Source organism: Arachis hypogaea, chromosome 17 (genome assembly GCF_003086295.3).
Source record: "Arachis hypogaea cultivar Tifrunner chromosome 17, arahy.Tifrunner.gnm2.J5K5, whole genome shotgun sequence".
Lineage (NCBI taxonomy): Eukaryota > Viridiplantae > Streptophyta > Magnoliopsida > Fabales > Fabaceae > Arachis > Arachis hypogaea.
In genome coordinates this window covers 10,774,515-10,796,363 of record NC_092052.1, presented here as the reverse complement: position 1 = coordinate 10,796,363, position 21,849 = coordinate 10,774,515, and the positions used below count along the sequence as shown (strand labels likewise).

The 21,849-nt window shown below is 32.5% G+C and overlaps 2 protein-coding genes across 2 annotated transcripts; both read right to left on the bottom strand.

Moving 5' to 3' along the window:
- Positions 1–816: 816 nt before the first annotated feature.
- LOC112764654 (uncharacterized) lies at positions 817–5,190 on the bottom strand. The gene is made up of 6 exons (XM_029294547.2): positions 5,098–5,190; positions 4,296–4,489; positions 4,085–4,202; positions 2,970–3,084; positions 1,528–2,574; positions 817–1,313 (listed from the first exon to the last, which is right to left on the bottom strand). Exons 1-6 carry the CDS (start codon positions 5,118–5,120, stop codon positions 1,056–1,058), a joined length of 1,755 nt encoding a protein of 584 aa, XP_029150380.1. The 5' UTR covers positions 5,121–5,190; the 3' UTR covers positions 817–1,055.
- A 1,286-nt stretch (positions 5,191–6,476) lies between these two features.
- LOC112765366 (protein yippee-like) lies at positions 6,477–9,656 on the bottom strand. Its single transcript, XM_025811265.3, has 6 exons — positions 9,484–9,656; positions 9,139–9,274; positions 7,800–7,843; positions 7,185–7,293; positions 7,046–7,101; positions 6,477–6,773 (listed from the first exon to the last, which is right to left on the bottom strand). Exons 2-6 carry the CDS (start codon positions 9,232–9,234, stop codon positions 6,689–6,691), a joined length of 390 nt encoding a protein of 129 aa, XP_025667050.1. The 5' UTR covers positions 9,235–9,274; positions 9,484–9,656; the 3' UTR covers positions 6,477–6,688.
- Between the last annotated feature and the right edge of the window lie 12,193 nt (positions 9,657–21,849).

The following is a 21,849-nucleotide window of genomic DNA, read 5'->3' as shown; positions in this document are numbered from 1 at the left end:
ATTCCTCAAATACGATTTTTTTTATTCTATAAAAATTATACAATTCGCCTTATTCCAGCAAATTCTCTTTAAATTTTTTTAAATTCGCATTTTTAATCCATTTTAATCCATTATCATCTCCAAATAGTATATAGATTTACAAACAATATATAGGAGTACACAAAAATACACAGACAGCAAATATAGCTTCTTCAAGAATTTTTTTTAAATTATAAATTAAAAAATAAGTCACATTTAACAATAGCAACCATTATCATGGTCTTCAAAAATACATTGGTACACTAGAATAAGTCATATTTAACAAGAATTTTTTTAAATTATAAATCGTATTTTATTTTGAAAAAAATTTTAAAAAATATAAATAATTTTTTTCAAAATAAAATACGACTTATAATTAAAAAAACCCTTGTTAAATATAACTTAATCTAGTATACATGTGAAGACGATGATAATGGTTGCTATCATTAAATATGAATTATTTTTTTAATTTATAATTAAAAAAAATTCTTAAAGAAACCATACTTGTTGTTTGTGTATGTTTGTGTACTCCTGTATACTGTTTGTAGACGATGATAATGAGTTAAAATGGATTAAAAACGCGGATTTCAAAAAATTTAAAGGGAGTTTGCCAACGAACTTGCTCTAATCCCCAAAAAAAAAAAAAATCTTATTTGAAAAATTAAAGTTCAATAATGGTGTTTAAAAAAATATAAATTTTTTTTTATTTTATTTCTGAAAAAATCCCTACATTTGTCGTGTCACTTAAACCAAATACTTGCATAATGAACCTTAATTAAAATATTTCAACACATGCTATAGCGTTAAATGTTTAGTACTAAATTTCAACAAAATAGTACAAAACATCCTTGATGGCAAATATGAACGATAGGCCATTAGGAACATAATCACAAATACCTTCCGTTACACACAAGTTACACCACTTCCATTCTTCCAATAAACTTTACAACAACATAAGCATAGTTAGCTTCACATGCAAATCCACCATGGCTGAAAGAATGTTTTTGCCATTTAAATGTAGATACATGACTCATCCTTCACCTGCCCCGGACACTCGTCGGAGATTGACCACCTCTCTCACTGACGAAATCCTCATCTATTTCACTACTATCTAGACAGTGTCCATTTTGATTTACACTAATTTCAGAACCAGCGTTACTGCTTGTGGCATGAGGTGAGCCCGAGACACTGACAGTACGGCTACGCTGAGCCCCCGTGCGCACACTATACATTGAAGATGCTGGAATGTTTGTCATCAATGGTCGTAAATTGCCTGGAACCCTTTGCCGTATATCCTGGTCAAGAGAAACAAAAAAGTGTAAGCAATAAACATATATCTAGACACAGTTTTATTCACTTTGATCTGCTTAACAATCATTCATCAAATATCAAACGAGTCCAGTTAGGGAACAAGTTATTGTAGCATTTCAAGAAGGGATTCGAATCAGATGCATTACAAGTTTATTCTTACGAGATCCAAACTAGTATAGAAAATATGAAGAAGCGTACCATATGCCTAATAGCCATATCCAAGGATTTCTTTGAGAGTGTTCTTCCAAAACCTGAGCTATCTGGTGACGAAGATGACTTCCCAGAAAGATTACCATGGGGAGAGTTTTTGTCATCCAGCCTTGGTGGTGCTAATTTCCGCATATTTATTACCCTCTCAACCATCTTGGTGCCAATTACAATAGGATTGACATTGTCATTTGCTTTTGAGTACCCACGACTGACAGCAGGCATAGAGCTTCCTGTAGGATGAGAACCGCCAGAGGACCGTCCTCTAGAAGGAGAACATGATTGCCGCCTTGGTCTGCCGCTAGGAGCTGGCTCAACAGATGAAGACCGAGAACTGGGTGCTCCAGGCCTCCCCCTAGTTGCTGACAGTGGCCTTTCTGGTAGTGATGTCCTCAAATTGGGTGGAGCATCAAGTGAAAAGCCAGGCATCTCAGATGGATTCCATGGTCTTGATCTTACAGTTGGTGAAGTGCCATGTGAAGATGCTGGTTGCCGTGACACCACCGGAGCTGGCTTGGAGATTGAAGAAGCCTTAGCTGAAGGAGCAGATATGCTGGGTGCACTTGATGGTGTGGTTGGTCGCCTAGTTGGAGTAGATGCCCTTGATATGGACCTGGATGAAGGTACGGTAGGCCTGCTAGTTGGTGTTGAAGATCTTACAGTAGATCTTGACAAAGGTGTAGAGGATCTAGCTGGAACTGTGGGTTTAGTTGCAGCGACCGTAGTCTTGGAGGCAGAAATCATACTCTTTGTAAGAGAAACCACAGGCTTGGTTGTAGAAGATGTGGTCTTGTTTGTAGCAACCGCCGTCCTAGCTGAAGATAAGGTAGCCCGAGAAGTAGGTGTTGAAGATCTGGGTTTTGAAGCTGTGGTCAATGTAGGGCGTCCAGTAGGAGTTGCAGGTCTTGATCCTGGATTTCCTGATGATGATGAGGGCCTCCTAGTTACGCCACTAGATGAACTTAACCCGGGCGAGAAAGCTGATTGTTTACATACTAGGCTGCTCCTCCCACTAGGTTCTGACAGAGAATTTGCCAACTGAAACCATGAAACTGTTTTTAAGCAAAGAGACTTCATGACTACTGCCATGAATAAAAGTCTAGAATGCCAAATTATAAATATAAGTTAAAGCATGAACCAATTATTACCAAGAATGATCACGTTAGTCAATGATACCTGCAAAACTCAATACATTCTTCATAATCCTCGATACTTAAAATAAGAATCCTTTAATTTCTGCTTAAGTCAAGTTTATCGTGCACGGTGCGTAGTGAATATAATCACATTGCTCATTAACTTTCTCCAAAATCAGGAGGGAGCTTACATGGATAAGAACAATTTCATTAAGGAATTCAAACAAAACACAGAACATGTACACGACAATTGCCATAAAATGATTGGTATGATCGAAAACCTTGAATAGAACTGCTTACTCTAGATTTTAATACATTGGGACGTGAAGTTGGACCACCAAGCTGACTCATAACAGTTTTTTGAGTTTCCATCTCCAAAGATGGAAAAAGTGGAGTTCCCGGAGGAGTTAGAAGCCTGACAAGACAATAAGCAAGCTAAGCCCTAATTTGAAAAACATGCATTCCACTTTACATTAGAAACATTAAAAGTCATATCAATTATGTATAGCATGTGGCCAAAGATAATGCATTATTATTAATAATAATGAAAGCCTATGTCTGTTCATACGAAGAGCATATATGCAAAAAAGGTTTACAAATGTGATTTGAGTAGCGTTGGGAGAAAAATTGTGAAGACAATAATACTGCTAAAAGTGTGTCATGACAGTACTAATTACTTATGACTTAAAAACAGAATTATCTAGAATATTAATTGTGTAGTTAACTATACCAGTTTCCATAAATTTATCTAGACATAATTCAACTACAAAGAAGTAACTATAAATAGTACTAAACATTATGTGTGTCAAATATCAAGTGTGAAGACACAAGATTCATTAGCATGAAAACCAGCGTAATTGTACACTTCATGGAAAGATGAAACACTATACCCTTGACCTCTATATTCAAGCAGTATATTGTGGACCTTCATCTAATTTGCTTAAACTAGCCAATGTATTAAATGAATGGTAGCTGCTTACACTCATGAGCTTAATGTTTCACATTCAAGAAACTAACCAGATGTACTTTTTTTCCCTCCTTCAATTTTGTTTAAACCACCAATTTCTAGAATTTATTATACTTAGCTGGTTCAAGCTGAGTTGACCCAACATGGTAATAAAATATCTCACAGCCTTATTATTATTATTATTATTATTATTATTATTATTATTATTATTTTCAATTTGCAAAACTTGAATCCAATATCTAACTATCTAGCAGTAAGAGAAATAAGATTCACCTATGACCAATTTATCATTCTATCTACCTCACTCAGAATTAAGAAATGTATTTGGTTCAGCTCAAGTGCTCAATAAACTATCAGCTACTATAAACTGTAAAACGTTCCCTTTACAAAAAAGCATATTCTCAAGGAACTACATTAAACATAAATAGAAAGATGCAGCAGCACATACCAATCATAGTCATTCTTATCGTTCTCCGAATTGAGAAAATCATCAGCACCAGTCTTCCTCACAGGAGCTGGCGTGGCTAACGGGATGTTAAACAATGGAGATGTTCCCGGGTTCGACCCTGCAATAATACACACCCAATTCAATTGACAACAACAACAATAAAAGAGTTAAACAATATCCAAAAAAGCTTGAATAAGAAATGCAGTAAGACCTAAGGGTGCGTCAGCATGGAGTTCATCAGAGGCGCGAAGCAGCGAATCGGTTCGCTCCTTCTCGCGTTTCCTCATCTCAAGGAACAAGGCGAGTTCTTCGTCCCTGTCCTTCATCATCACCGAAGAAGACCTCAACACCCCCAATTGGTGGTGCCTCTGGTTAAACGCAGCTTGCATCTGCATTTCATGACCCCTGAAACCACTCCGATTCATCCCCAACCAAAAAAATTTTAAAAAATAAAAAATCGAAAACTCCAACACTCGAAACTTCAAACTGTGCAGTAATAATAATTAGGGATCGAAATAAAAACAATAATGAATTATTAATGATTAAGCTGCAACCAAAGAACCTAACTTAGTTCCCTTGTTCACTTCACCAAACCCTCTCACCCTCACACCAACCGATAACACTTTATACGCCAAATGCTAAAAGAATAATAAATAAATAATAAATAAAGAAAAAAATAGTTCAAAATAGGGAAGAAAATAAGCAATGTTAACGTAGCGCGAGGTTCAGAGAAGGAGGTGGTGTAAGCTTAAGCTCGAAGGAGAAGGCACAGAGATTGAGGTTCCAGAAAGTTCGATTTGTTGTGAAGAAAAGGAGGGAGTGAGAGTGAAGACTGAAAAGAGAAGAAAGGAGAGGGGAGGGAGTGGCATTTTGGTAATTAGAGAGAAGTTTGGAGTGGAAAATGGGGAAAGCGTGGAGTGAGAGAGAGAATAGATTCCGTTTGATGTTACTATCACTTGAAGACTACGTTACGTGTTTTCAATCTTTCATGGATGGTTTGGATGGATAATCACCATAATGCCCCTCGTTGCTTCATTCTCAATCTCGTGTTCTTCTTCTATTCCGCTTTTGTTCTTTTTGAATCCTTTTCCAACGGTGACTTTCCAATCATAACCCTCACCTTCTGTTACGCTTTTAGTAGCAATCCAATTATTGGATTTTCTTTTGGTACTTAGATTTTTCTCCTATGTATTTTAAGAATATTAAAATAAACTTTTTAACAAAAAAAAAAGTTTTGATGTATTAATATTATTAAAAACTTTAAGAAGTTATGTTCTCTATAAAAAAATATTATTTTAGATTTTTGGAGAATAATAATACATTTCAAACAAAATAAGAATAGAAATATTTGATAACAAAAAAATATTAGCTCAAAACTAACAAAATTTATTTTTTTTTTGTTTTATTTAATACATCATGCAATAAATAAATACTAAATAAGATAAATTTGTATTATTTAGGCCAATTATTTTTTGTTTTTCTAATATTACTGAACAAGAAATGAAATACTCCTACTTGCTATTAAAGGTAAAAGAAAGAAATAAAAACAAAATAAATAGATTAAATTCTGAAGTCTAAACTCCTAAATTCTAAAAATTTAAATCTGAATTATCAATATAAAATGTAAGAAATAAATAATTAAAATTTATTTAATTAAGAAAAATTGTAGTACTCTTTACCTAGGAAGTAAGAAGTGTTTAAGGATAAGATTTATTTTCTACAACTTTTTAAGCAAAAGCAATTTTTAATTTAATACTATGTATACATAAAAAAATATGCTATCAAATTAAACATCGTATATTTGTATATATAAATACATCTATTATTTTATTTTACATATTTTTAATATGTATTTATACTCTAATATATATTTTATATAGATGACTAATTTCATATATACATGTTCCATGCCGGTTTAATTTATTGGAATTTTTCGGTACCTGAATAATTGAATATCCGAAAAAAGAAAAAATTATTCAAATTTAGGTAACTGAAAATATATTTACTTCCTCTTTTTATGACATTGTTTGATCAGTTCAACTTATATCATCTTATCTTATATATCTTGATATGTGAAATGCTTATTCTGTGTGACTTTGAAAATCCAAGTGGAATATACTCTCCTAATTCCAGAAGTTCCCAGTTAAATCACGAAACCACACAAAGTTTGATTGCATTGCGACACAAGTTACACACACTACATTCAGTACACAACAATATGCGTAACCTTCAATTAACCATAAATAAACCAACCTCACCTTGAGTACCTGCATTTGCAATTTAATCTTGAAACTTTCTACATAAGCAGCTACAATTAATCATAATTTGGTTTATTCATAGTACCCTTTTATCTCATTGCCAAGAAAACGTTAAAAGATACTGAACAAAGAGATTAACCACAAATGAACAACTTGATAGATCAGAAGTGTGCGCATTAGTGCTTCTTTTTACATGAGAATCAACAACCAAATGTACTGTGTTTTTCTTTTTTGGGGGGGATGCTGATTTGGCTAATTTTCCCCTACAAATCCACATAGATTGAACAACACAGAGGGAGTTAAAGGGTATGTACAATTTAATTGTCAACGGTGGGTTTATTTATTACTAAGCATCATCTACATCACTCCCACCAACATGTGCCTCATGGCTGACCCAATAATTGCTGCCATCAGGACCTGAAACCTTGTACCTGCACACAAAGTTCATCGAAACAAACTACATCGTCGGTTACCATTACATTTCGTCATTGGGAGCCTATCTTTCACAAGTGCCTCACGATAGAAAATACAGAGACGTGTGACAAAGACAAGATAGGAATGTTGTATCTTTGTCCATGTTCCCAATTTTCCGAAGAACAGGAATCCAAACTGTCACAACATCCCTATAGGGTACAAGGACAAGATACGACACACATTCACACATTAGATTAAGAATGTTTTGTCACAGAATATAACTACTAACCGTTCAAGGACAGATTTTCCTTCCTTGTACTTCTGGGTTTTTTCATGGGCAGTTTCCTGAAAGAAACCAATAGAGTGAGGTAACGCGGTTCATTGAAAGAAGAAGGATCATACCAGTGAAGTTTCGCAGAAAAGCTTACATATTTCCAACCCACAATCGATCCACATCCAACACAGAAAATGTCTGCCACAGTATGCCACCCGGTCATCATCTGTCTCTCCTCGTTTTCACCAAGAGAAACGTTCACACTGTTAAAATCAACAAGATTTCAACGAGTTAGGGAGCAGAACCAACAGCGAATATAATGTGGCTAGAAGCGATGAATAACACTATTATTCCGTTCAACACTTTCAGTACATATACAAGAGACAATAATCACACCATCCACAATAAACTAAATGTCAGTAGATGAGAGACTTGAGTGTGTTAGGAATTATGGTTTTTTCTGGTTATGTGGTTGTAAACTTGTCATGCACCTATAATTTTCATTTTTCCACTGGCAAGTCTCTATATCACAATCATGAGAGAATTCATGATAGACTTGCACACCCAACACAATCGATGACGGCAACGAGTAATGAATCTCCCTTAACCAAGCTCTCTTTGCTTCTATTTTTCATTTTTCGACAAAGTGGCAAGTACAAAATTACTATGTTTTACTGATGATAATTTGGATCCGAACACCAGCAAGAGCGTGTTTCTTTATATTAGTGATTGCACAACCACAAGGTGCCAAAAATCAAGGATAACTTACACCTTACTGAAGAGATAAGCTTTCCCATGTCTGCAGTGGAAAGACTGAATAAAACAACACAGGCAAAAATGGTAGTTAGAAAATTTGTTCTTAGGAAAAAGCCCAAATAACAATGGCTTGGTCTAAATCAAACATTACCATAAAGGATCTAGAAACAAAAAAGCTAAATTTTGAGAAACTTTTACACGAAACATATATCTTTTTTGAAGAATAGATCCCCATTTCACCATCTCTCAAATTTTATAATCAAAATGAAAATCCATCAGGTATTACTAATTAACAGAATTGAACAATGCATAAGTGTGCCATAGGCAACAAGTCCCAACACATGTAGATGCAAACTGAAGAGCTGGTGCCAGCAACTGACACGCAAGCAAGTATGCAAGTGGAAAGCAATGCAATTGCAATCAGTTGAATTATTGTTCAGCATATAACAGATATGCATTTAAAACAATGTTTCCAACTTAACAGGGGAAATGTCATTACTTGTAGGAAGATTCACCCCCAAAAAAAGGCCTAAAACACTGTCACTTTATTTAAAAGCAAGGCATGAAGAATCAAACTCATAATATCATGGCTTTTAATAGCTCCAGTATGGCAGAAAAACCAGCCAAGTTGCGGTTTGGTTTTTGTTTGTAACAATCAAATTCACAGAAAATCTCTACCTTTTTACCATTTTCCAGCAAAGTGGAAGTGATATATTTCGTGATTGATTTATTTTCCGTTTCATTATTCATTACCCATTCTGTTTGTTATGTTTTGGCTTCTGAGATCTAAGCAATTTATTTAGTCCGTTCACAACTGGGAAGAGTACACAAAAAGAAAAACCCAATCTCATGAAAAACCACACCCAAAACCAAGACAAAGCATCAAGGACCAGCACCATACGAATGCCCAACTCAGCTCCAACCTCAAGATCAGTGATTGATTCTATATCTAATACATGAGAATCAATAAATATTTTTAAGCCAAAAGGAATACATATTTTTCACCTTAAGCCATCACCAAACAGAACAATCAATAAACACGCACCTCAGCTCCATTTCAAAGTAGATGAGCAAAGAAAAATAACTCTAGAAAGTGGATCAAATTCATCATCAAGTTAAAGTCTTGTATTGGTCAACAACCATGAGACAATACTTGACGAAGTAACACAAATCAACCATAACAGAAAAAAAATAAATAAACAATAACACGAGTAAGTACTTAGTATTATAAGAGGATGATTATCCCTAACCACATTAGACCACAAACTCATACAAAAATCTAGCTTGTAAAAAGCTACATACCCAGAAGAAGAAATGGTTAAAAAAGTTTAGGTCATGGATCAAAATCGTACCTTGGAGACGATGTCTTGACAAAGAGCTAGATGGGTGCGGCAGTGCTTACAGCTGTAGAACTTCCCTTCAAGATGTGTCACAAACACCCTCCCCATGACTCAGCCTCTGAAGAAAAAAGCTATTCTGCAAATGAATCTGAAGATCCACGAAGGATCGTTTTTGAAATTGGAAGAAAACGACCCAGTCAGAGAGAAATCACAAAAGGGCCAAAAGAAATTGAAGCTATGAGAGTGAATTCTATGAATCGGAGGATTAAGGGGTAGATTGGCGGAATGAGAAAAGTGAAGATTGTGAGGAGAAGAAGACTAAGAGTGAAGAAGAAGGGAATGGGGGTTGAATATTACCTGCGTTTATGGTTTGGTACACGCAAGACGCAACACAATGGAGTTTGCGAGAAATGTGGAGAGAGAGAAGCAATCAATGAATCGTAGCTTTCTTTTTCTTTATTTTTTCTATTTCTGCAAAAAGTAGACGCGACAAGACGTGTGTTTGTGTGTCATGCAAGGTTGCAAGAACCGGTTAATGAATCAGTAAAATGACTAGTTTAATTGTTATTGGGCCAACCGCAGAGAGCTCTCGATTACTCAGTTAATGTTAATGGGTCTTTTATTTTATAAATTTTTTATTTTTTTTATTTTTTTTGATATGAGACTAACTTCAACACTTCTCACACTTGTAACATTAATAATCTCCCCTTCGTCTCCATATCAAGCATCAACTTCCTTCTAACTCCTCCACCACATATAAGTATTTGTCCATCACACCACTGTAAAACACCGCGGGACACGCCATTCGGACTGTGAGATATATTTTTAAAATATGTAAAAAATTATTTTGAAGAGTTACATCTCTTCATAGAGTTGTGACTTATTCAAAAGTTATGCCTGTTAAAAGGTTGCAATTATTTGAGAAGTTATATCTGTTGAAAGGTTGTAACTATTTAAAAAAGTTGTGTCTGTTGAGTACGTAACTGCATGTTGCATGTACTTCGTCTCTATAAATTTTCTTCATTTCATTATTGCTAAAATCCATCTCAACACTTTCTTTATACGCAAAAGAAAGAATAGAGAATATTATTCTGTAAATTATCATTTAGTGTAAGCTTGACTGTGTGAGTGCATAAACAAGTCAAGTGTTCTTTATTGTATCCTACAGAAAATTCGCCAATAACCCATTTTGCACACCATTGTATATTGGTGGGGGCGAATTAAGCCTAAAGGAAAGTGTGTGTAACACACGCCTTGAAGAAGAATTACGCTATTTGATTCACTATCCCCTCCTCTCTTAACTCACAATCTTTAGGCTTAATTATTCACCAATAAAACAAAAATGGTCACTGCATCAATTAAGGAGATGATGTCGAATTTTGTCAAGTTATAAAGATTTGATGGTGAAAATTTCATACGATGGCAAAAGAAGATGCACTTCCTTCTCACAACACTAAAAGTGGCATATGTTCTTACCATACTAAGACCACCAGAAGTTGAAGGAGAGGCCATTGCAAAAACATGAGCCAGACAAAAATGGGACAATGATGACTATATATGCACCGGTAATATACTCAATGGCATGGCTAATGCACTGTTTGATGTCTACCAAAATGTTGGGAGCACAAAAGAATTATGGGACAAATTAGAGGCAAAAGATATGGCCGAGGACACAACTAGTAAGAAATTTTTTGTCACTCGTTTTAATAGTTATAAGATGGTTGATGGTAGATCTGTCATGGAACAACTGCATGAAATTGAGCGTATTTTAAATAATTTTAAGCAACATAACATGCACATGGATGATACCATCATTGTATCTTCAATTATTGACAAACTCCCTCCATCATGGAAAGAATTCAAAAGAACTATGAAACATAGAAAGGATGATGTCTCTCTTGAGCAAGTAAGTAATCACCTTCGTCTTGAAGAAGAGTATCGTAAACAAGACGATACTAAAGAGCAAAGTGCTCATGCTAATCTTCACGTAATGGAAAATGAAAAATCCAACAAGCCCAACAAGAAGAGATACTGAGATTTTAATAAATCTCAAGGTAACAATGGTGATTTCAGAAAGAATAAAAAGAAAGAAAATTATTTTCATTGTGAAAAATTAGGACATTTTAAGAAAGAATGTCGTTTCTTAAGAAAGAAGAAAGAAAAGAACGACACAGCAATAAAAGATAATCTTATTGTTGTTATTTCTGAGATCAACATGATTGAAGACATTGGATCATGGTGGATAGATTCTGGTGCAACTCGACATGTATGCAAGAATAGAGATTTTTTCAAGACATTCAAAGAAGAGAATGGGACAATTCTGTACATGGAAAATGCATCAACTGTTCAAGTAATGAGCAAAGAAACGGTGGAACTTGAATTCATTTCTGGAAAAGTACTGACTCTTACTGATGTATATTATGTACCCGAAATTAGAAAAAATTTAGTTTTTGTCCCTCTACTTAACAAGTATGGGTTTAAGTCTGTATTTGAAGGAGACAAATTTATTCTGTCTAAGGGTGGAGTGTTTGTAGGTAAAGGATATTTATGTGAGAATATGTTTAAATTGAATATTGTAAATAATAATAATAATAATATTTTTGTTTATATTGTTGAGTCCTTTGTTTTATGGCATAATCGTTTAGGACATGTTAATTTTCATAAATTAAATGATATGATAAAATATGATCTTATTCCAAAATCAATTAAAAATTCAGATGTATGTACAACTTGTATGTTAACTAAGATAACAAGACTTCCTTTTTAAAGAGTACAAAGAAATTCAAAGTTATTAGAATTAGTACATTCTAATGTATGTGATTTGCATAGTTGGCCTACTATAGGTAAAAAAAAAATATTTTGTAATTTTTATTGATGATTTTAGTAGATATTGTTATATATATATATATCATTCTAAAGATGAAGTCTTAGATAAATTTAAGATTTTTAAAACCGAAGTTGAAATTATAATATGAAATCTTTATTAAGTGCTTAAGGTCTGACCGTGGAGGAGAATATTATAATCCTAGTTATTTTGAGTCCACTGGTATTATTCATCAAACCACTGCACTATATTCTCCACAACAGAATGGTATTGCTGAAAGAAAAAATAGGGTGCTGGAAGAAATGGTTAATACTATACTACATTATTCTGGTCTAGCAAAAGGTTCTTGGAGTGAGGCTATGTTAACTGCTTGTTATATTTTAAATAGAATTCCTAATAAAAGGAATAAAATAACTCCATATGAACTTTGGAAGAATAAAAAGCTTAATCTTAAATATCTTAAAGTTTGGGGCTGTAGAGCAATAGTAAAAGTTCCTGAACCTAAAAGAAAGGAATTAGAAAAAAGAGGTATAGAATATATTTTCTTAATTAGGATATGCTGAGAACAGTAAAATTTATAGGTTTGTAGTTATTGAATCTAATGAATCATATTCTGCTAATATAGTTATTGAATCAAGAGATGCAATTTTCTTAGAAGATAGATTTAATTCAACTCCAAGATCTGAAAGTAAAATTCACTTAGAAATAGAAGAAAATGTAGAAAATAAGCCCGTTAAAAATATTAAACCTAGAAAAAGTAAAAGAATAAGAAAATCAAAGACTTATGGACCAGATTTTTTTATGTTCCTTGTGGAAGGGACAGGAGAATCAATAGATAGCATTGCACCTATATGCCTTCATATGGAAGGTGATTCTGAGACCTATGAAGAGGCTATAAGGTCTCGAAATTCATATTTTTGGAAAGAAGCAATACAAGATGAGATGGACTCAATAATGAGAAATAACACTTGGGAATTAGTGGATCTTTCTCGTGGGTCAAAAGTCATTGGTTCTAAATGGATTTTCAAAAAGAAAATGAAAGTATATGGAACTGTTGATAAGTTCAAAGCACGGTTAGTTGCTAAGGGGTTTGCACAAAAATAAGAAATTGATTACTTTGATACATATACACCAGTAGTAAGAATTGCTACAATTAGAGTGCTTATAGCACTTGCTTCAATTTTTAATTTTGTCATTCACCAAAGGATGTTAAAACAGTTTTCTTAAATGGTGAACTAGATGAAGAGGTGTATATGAAGCAACCCGAAAGATTTATAGTTGCTGGTCAAGAAAATAAAGTGTGCAAATTAGTTAAGTCTTTATATGGACTGAAATAAGCCCCTAAGAAATGGCATAAAAAATTTGATGAAACTGTTCATGCTAATGGATATAAAATAGATGAATCTGATAAATGTGTGTATAGTAAAGCTGTTATGATTTGTTTATATGTTGATGATATGCTTATTTTTGGTACTGATTTAGAAGAGGTAAAAAAACTAAACATTTTTTATCTAGTAATTTTGATATGAAAGATATAGGAGTTGCAGATATAATTTTAGAAATTAAAATTGTTAGAGATGATCATAATTTAGAATTATTTCAATCTCATTATATAGAAAAAATATTAAAAATATTTGATGAATTTGAAGGATATTCGGTGAGTACTCCTTTTGATCCAAGTATTAAATTAGTACCCAATACAGGTTCGTCTGTTTCACAAATTGAGTATACAAAAATAATTGGATGCACTGCTTAATGTATGCTATGACTTATACTAAACCAGACATAGCATATGTTGTAGGTCGTTTAAGTCGGTATACAAGCAATCCAAGTAAAGACCATTGGCATGCTGTCCGAAGAATATTAAAATATTTGAAAGGAACAATAAACTATACTTTGTTGTATAGTGGTGAACCTTCTGTTTTAGAAGGATATACAGATGCCAGTTGGATAAGCTATACAGAAGATCATGCATCAACAAGTGGTTGGATCTTTACCCTTGTTGGGGGTGCTGTTTCTTGGGGATCCAAGAAACAAACTTGCATAACGGACTCTACCATGGCGGCAGAATTTGTTGCTTTGGCAGCAGCAAGCAAGGAAGCTGAATGGCTTAGAGATTTATTACATGAAATTTCAGTTTGGCAAAAACCAATGGCACCAATCTCTATACATTGTGATAGCCAAGCAATATTATCAAAGGTTTATAACAAAGTTTATAATGAAAAATCTAGGCATATGTTAAAAATCTTATTAGTAATGGAGTTATATCTATAAATTTTATAAGGTCAGAACAAAATCTTGCAGATCCTTTGACGAAAGGATTGACAAGGAATTTGGTGTTTAAAACATCAAAAGGGATGGGACTAAAATCCGTATTTTAAATAATTACCAATGGTGGAAACCCAACTCACACTTGAGTAACATCAAGTCTTGAGTTTAATGCGGTAAAGTATACTATTAGAGTAATTGCAAGTACTCATAATTATTTCTTTCATTCCAAAGTAAAAAGTACTTGGAACCATAATGGTATAAAGGAACAGGATGAGCTTTGCTCTTAATAGACCTATAGCAAGTATATTATTGCTGAAGTATTTAATTATGGAATATTTTTGATAGAGTCTACCTATATGAATGTGAACTGAGGCCGATTCTTAGAGTTAAGATTTTACTCTTAAAACACTCACGAAAGGATACAAGACACAAGGCCATGTAGTATACTAAATGTGTCATATTTAATATAACATCTAAATGATACCGAAATTTTATGTGTCATCAGTGCATGCTTGTTCATATGAGTTAAATGGTTCAAAACTTGTCTACCATTTTAAATTCGGATGAGTGAATACCACTAGTTACTAGGTAAAGGTTCAAATCGCAAGATACCTCTACTGAAAGTATAAAACTTCCAGAATGATAGGATTGAAAATGAATTTTGAAAATGGTGGAGGATTGTGAGATATATTTTCAAAATATGTGAAAAGCTATTTTGAAGAGTTACATCTCTTCATAGAGTTGTAACTTATTCAAAAGTTATGCCTGTTAAAAGGTTGCAATTATTTGAGAAGTTATGTCTGTTGAAAGGTTGTAACTATTTGAAAAGTTGTATCTGTTGAGTACGTAACTGCATGTTGCATGTACTCCGTCTTTATAAATTTTCCTCATTTCATTATTGCTGGAAATCTATCTCAACACTTTCTTTATGCGCAAAAGAAAGAATAGAGAATATTATTCTGTAAATTATTATTTAGTGTAAGGCTTGACTGTGTGAGTGCATAAACAAGTCAAGTGTTCTTCATTGTATCCTACAGAAAATTCGCCAATAACCCATTTTGCACACCATTGTATATTGGTGGGGGCGAATTAAGCTTAAAGGAAAGTGTGTGTAACACACGCCTTGAAGAATTGCGCTATTTGATTCACTATCCACTCCTCTCTTAACTCACAATCACCTTTACCGGGAAGACTTTCGATGCTTCACCTTGAATACCCCTTAAAACTACCAGACCGATTAACCAGGCTCTGATACCACTTGTTGGGCCAACCGCGAAGAGCTCTCGACCACCGAAGGAATTTCGAGGAGGAATCAAGTGAGATAACAAAAGATGAGAAGACACCACATCCAACTCAAAACCTTAAGGTTGTAAGTTAATGGGTCTCTCATATTATAAACTCTTCATTCTTCCTTGCTTTCTTTGATGTGGGACTAACTTCAACACTTCTCACACTTGCAACATTAACAATAGTTTAGTGGTTCGATCGGAGTTTAATCGAAGTTCAACCGGTTATGGGCATGCGTACGCAAACACACACGCGATGTGGACTCTGGGTTCTGTCCAGACGCCCCGCGTACGCGGAATTGTGCATGCGTACACAAAATGGGAGAATTTATAGGCTCGCATACGCGGGCAGTACCACACGACGTGGGAGTGCTTCCCTGTCCAAGGGGCTCTCGTACGCGGACAAGAGTCGCGTACGCGAGATGCGCAAATTTATACTCTTGCGTACGTGAGACATAACATGCGTACGCAAAACCCCTGTTTTGGGAAAAAATGTATTTCTGTGTTTTAAACATGTTTTCTAACTTTTAAACATCTATAGTTACCTTTTAAGATCCCAAATTTAATTTCTAATCATAGGGAGAGGGGTAGACCTAGAGAGGGAATTAACTTTATAATTAAGAAAGATTATAAAGTGATGATTCAAGTTTGAGAAGTACGAAATATTGATCATGTAATGAATAAAGGCTGTGACGAACATGAATGATTATACGACTTATTACATTTCAATTATCTGAGATACGAGTTTTTCTGGTAGATGCAATGGCTAGCCACCACTTGCTCCATATTGAGACTCGATACTCGGTTGACCCTAAGTCGCAAAATATGGGCGGGTACTTTAACTCCCTGGAAATTCTCCCAATGAGATGAAAATTAAATGATTGAGAATTATATGCATAGATTATTGGGGATACGCGCACGAAGGGACTACCAGAGTTAGCTACTGGATATGTCAAGTTTGGCTATATAACCGACAGATGAGACTCATCAGCCATAGGGCAGGCATACATTATATGCATTTGTCTGTTTTGTTTGAGTGTACAATATTTGGGTTTGCCTATTTGATTATCTATGCCTATATGCTATATGTTCTACCTGCCGTACATGCATTCTATCTGGGTTTTCTTTGTCTGTATTGTATGTCTATGCGACTGAGAGATCCCTTGTCTGGCGAAGGAGTGACGAAGGTAGTTCTATTGGTGTTTTGGAGGGTTGGAGGAGGCAAAAGTGAAGTGTTGAATTAGGGTTAGATTCAGAACTTGAGAACCTTAGATAGTTTACCTAATATCTGGTTTAGTTTATCCGTTAAGTTTAATTCTTAGTATCGGAGTTCTAGGATTGTCTCTGGCTTTTCCGGGACATTATATATTATGTACATTGGCACCTTTACCATGCTGAGAATCTCTGGTTCTCATTCCATACCTATATTGTTGTTTTTAGATGCAGACCGAGAGGCACCTCACTAGGCGTCTGGAGTTTCTTGTGCAAGCGGAGTTTGACTTTTGGGACTGTTGTGCTTTGTTCTTATGTTATGTATATAGTTTCTATATATATATATATATTATTCATGTTTATCCCTCTTAGAGGTGACATGGAGAAACAGGATTGTCAATTTTTTCTGGTTTGAGATATTTTGGGTTGTATATATATGTATATATGTATTCTCCGACCGATCTTGATTTTGCAGGTCAAGTCTAGAGTTTGATACTATGTATTTTTGGATACTTTGCTATTTATGTATATATATCCTTACTTTTCTTCCGATCCAAGTTTCCGTTTACGTGAGCGATGCGTTTTTCTTTTTGCGATCTTTTGCTTAAATTTCCTTTAAGGCTCCTCGATTATAAATTTCTTTCAACTACTACTATGTATAAATTTTATTTTTAGATGTCATAATACCTCACTACTTCCATTTTACGACTTAAGCGTAAAACTCTGCAGAACTAGGGTTCTTTGTTCTTTGAATTTCAAATTTTCACTTCAGTTTCAGAGAGGTGAGGGGTGGGGTTTGGGTGCATTGGGGATTTAGAGTTTTCTTTTAAAAAAAAAAAAAAAAGTATAAAACGGCACCGTTTGGAGGGGTTCATCGAATCAAGAATTCTTTAAAAAAATTGGCCAGTTTCGACGATTCATTGGTTAACTGCCAGTTCGACCGATTCTTTGACTGATTTTTTATCAAGCGATTTATGAGGCTAATCGAACTGGCCTGATGACCGATTTTCAATTGAAACGGTCGATCCAATTTGATTTTTAAAACTATGATGTCATGGTTACTCATATTATTTATTTACGTGAAGAGTTTTTACAATAAAAATATTATTGTGAAATTCCAAATCAGAAATTAATTTTTAAATATTTAGCCAAATTTATATATTTAGATAATTTTTTAAATAATAAATTTAAAAATTAATTATTTTTGTCGATATATTAATAAATAATTATTTATCTTTGTAATAATGTATGAAATTTAAATTCTAAAATAATATTTCGTAATGTTGAAAATATATCATAGTGCATCGTATTTTAAATGTTATTAAAAAATGTACCATCTTTTACAAATAAAGAAAAATTAAAAGACTAACTTTTTATTAATATAAACTAATATTTTGAGTGCAAATTAAAGCTCAGGATCAATCTGACTTTGATCTATGATAGATATAAGAATAAGATGATTCATATGAATTCAATTTTCGGCAATGCGTAGGTAATACATTATTCCAATAAGTGGACTAAGCGCTATAAATTTTTTTTTTTTTTACTAAAGATAGGAGACTCAAACTCACAACCTCTTAATTGAGTATGAAGAGACTATGTCATTTGAACTATTACTCATTGGCAGCGCTATAAATTATTTGAAACCCATTGTAGGGCATAATTGTATTAAATATCATCTATTATCAAAGGAGCAAAGAGAAATAAAGGCATTATCACGGGGGAAATAATCTTGAATTATTTCACTACCTAGCTAATGCATACAACCACCACACCACCAACACGCTTTTTCTTAAATAAATCATCATTTAAAGTTACCTTTGAGGCATTAGAAAAGATAACACTATCCTTGTTATTTACAAAATATATAAAAAGTATAAACCCAATTATTTTAAGTTATATACCAAACTCTCTTTATTTTAAAGAGTAAATTACTCTTTGTTACATATGATATTGATTGAAATAGGTTAATTTATCATAATTAAATTTAATCATTCATTTAATTTAAAGTATAAACCTAATTATTTTGAGTTATATATATATCATATGGAGAAAGAGAAAATTAGAGCTTATTTAATTTGTATTTTTATTTTATTTCATTTTAATATTTCTCAAAATCTTTTATTTGTATCACACCTTGCTCTCCAAAAATGATCAACAAATTAATTTTTTTAAATTAATATGTATTTTGAGAGTAAATGTTAATATTATTAAATATTTTTATAAAAAAAACACAGAAAGTTAACATTTTATTGTATTTATTAAAATAAAACTTTAAAATTTTTTTACTAAAAATACGTACAATCACATTAGCTAAATTTTCTTGTTTTGGACAATAGAATAAGAAAGTTTGGGCCATAACGTGGGAAAAAGCAAAGTGAGTGATGGATTTCGTAAGCCTTGTGACTTTTTGAAAGGTTTTTGTGAGTGTGACCTAATCAAACGTAAGGTTGTTGAAACTTAGGCTCAACTAAATTATGAGTATCTAGTACTTGTACTTTCACCACTGTACTTCGAAATCTACAAAAACTAAAACACTGTACTTCTCCACCAAAGTAAAAGAGTGTGTGTACTTGAAATTACAGTGGCATATGTAACTCCTTCCACACACACAAAATAAAAAATAAAATAAAATTCTGAATATATTAGAATAAAGTATTTTTTTATTATTAAAATTTGTTAAAAATTTTAAAAATATTCTTAAATTTTATTTTATTTCAATTTTGTCCTAAAAATTTTCGATTTATATCAAATGTATCATTCAAAGCCAATTTTTCAAAAAATTTAATATTAATTCAACAATAACTTCATAAGAATAACTTTTAATACAAATAATATAACTGACTCTTAATTATCAAATGTTGTTGTTAAATTAATTCTAATTTTTTTAAAAATTTAACAATCAATAATATATTTGATGTAAATTAAAAACTTTCAAAATAAAAAAAAAAAACTTAAAGAGTATTTTTAAAATGTTAGACAAATTTTAAGGACAAAAAAATATACTATCTATATATGCACACACTATGTTCAGAGGTTTTAAGGAGTACTATTACTAAAAGTCTTTATTTCATTTTTTATTATTAAATAAAGTAATTATTTTAACTTCACTTGTAGTAACATTTCTAAACACAAAATTCTCCAATATATATATATATATATATAGGTCTTGCAATGTTATTTATTTTCATGAATTAAACTTTTTTTTGGGTGTAATTTTCATGAATCAAACTATTTCGTGTTTCCTCACATTTTATGGCCTGGGGCTGATTTAGACACCTTGGTCCAAAGTGACTTTTCTGAAGAAAAAAATAAGAGAAAAAGATGGGTTTGCCACAAAATTTGGACGGGCCATTCACAAATAATGTCTGAATAATGAATAGGTCTGTAAAGCCCATATGCACAATGCCAATCAGCCCCAAAAAAAATGCCAACTCCTAAAGAAAAAGGTTACATTTGATTTATATTTATATTTATATTTTCTGTTTTTATTTTTAAAAGTTTGTGATAAAAAATAAAAATAGAATGTTAAAATAAAAAACAAAATGTTATTATTGTTTTTTAATTTTCTTTTCACAAAACTTAAAAAAAAAATTAAAAATAAAAATGCAAATCAATCAGACTTTAAGGATTTCATTATGATGTATTCATGTTGTTCATTATATAAATATAATATTTTCATGACAAAAAATAAATAAAATAAAGTATTTGATCATACAATCAAATTCTTTCATATATAAATGATATTTATAGTAACAAGCGTAAGACATGAATATTATGTGATCATTTATAAGTTATAACTAGACCACCTTCAGTAGTACATCATCAATTCTTTAAAAAAAATGTGCACACACACAAACAACAATTTACTCATAAAAAATCAGTTATTATATATTTGTGTATAAATATATATAATATTAAATTTATTTTTAATATATATTTTATACGAATAGTTAATTTAATAGCTGATTTTTTATTTTTTATTTTTATTTTTTTGTATATGTGTTGACATTGTTTACACATACATAATGAGTTTAAATGTTCTAGATGGGAGTAAGGGAAAAACTAAAGAAATATGGATGCACATGCAAAAACCAAAAGATGGAGTTATCATGGCATGTCGTTAATTCCTACTTTTGTCACGTGTAGTGGTCTTATAGAGCACTAACCTCAGAATTGTAGCAGCCATGTACACTATTTATTATAGCTAAGCAACAATATGCGTCCATTTGGATCATGAAAAAGTTGATGTATCTAATTGGTTGCATTATTAAAGGTAAACCACTTTCCTAACCCATTATAGTGCTCTTGTCAATTGATCATCACAATCATGTACATTGTAGGCTGTAAAGAGTGTCACAAGAATGGGATCATACACAAACATTGATTAGCCTAAATAAATTACAAATTCATCTTCTTTTTCTTTTTTCCAAATGTTTGATGTGGGGATTCAGTAAAAGGTGTTCCGTCCCATCATAATTAACACATGTTGATGTTGAAGTATGCATCTCTAAAAAATCAAGGAGAAATTTGCATTCTCTTTTATTCATTACATACATAATAATAGCTCATTAGCTTTGTAGTGATTCAAAACATGGCAATGAATAAATAATAAAATTAATTAGGGTATATAATTATGTATACTGAGTGTCGGTATTCGATTCTCGTCTTCTATATGCAATACATTAGTTAGTAATAAACCTTTTAATGGGACTCAGATTCGCAACAGATTAATTATTAACCTGTTGGAGTGAAAAAAATGCCGTAAAAAACAAAGATATTTATGCTTTTAAATCTTTTATATTTCTCAATTTTACTCCAAAAATCAAAATTTACAAACACGTCCTTAAGGATATTTACTAAAATTAATTAAGATAAAATGGTAGATTTAACCCTTATTATTAAACAAAAATTTAGAACTTTTAGTAAGCTAAACTCATTTAAACACTTATCAAGTGTGTTATGCTATAACTTGACTTTCACCTACGAGACTATACTAACCCACAGCCAGTAAAAATAAATTAACAGCTTTCTTTTTATTTTCTCAGTGATATTAAAATTCAAGAATTTCTGGAATTCCATCCCCAAAAATTGCAAAGGACATTCCAATAACAAGTGGACTAATAAATG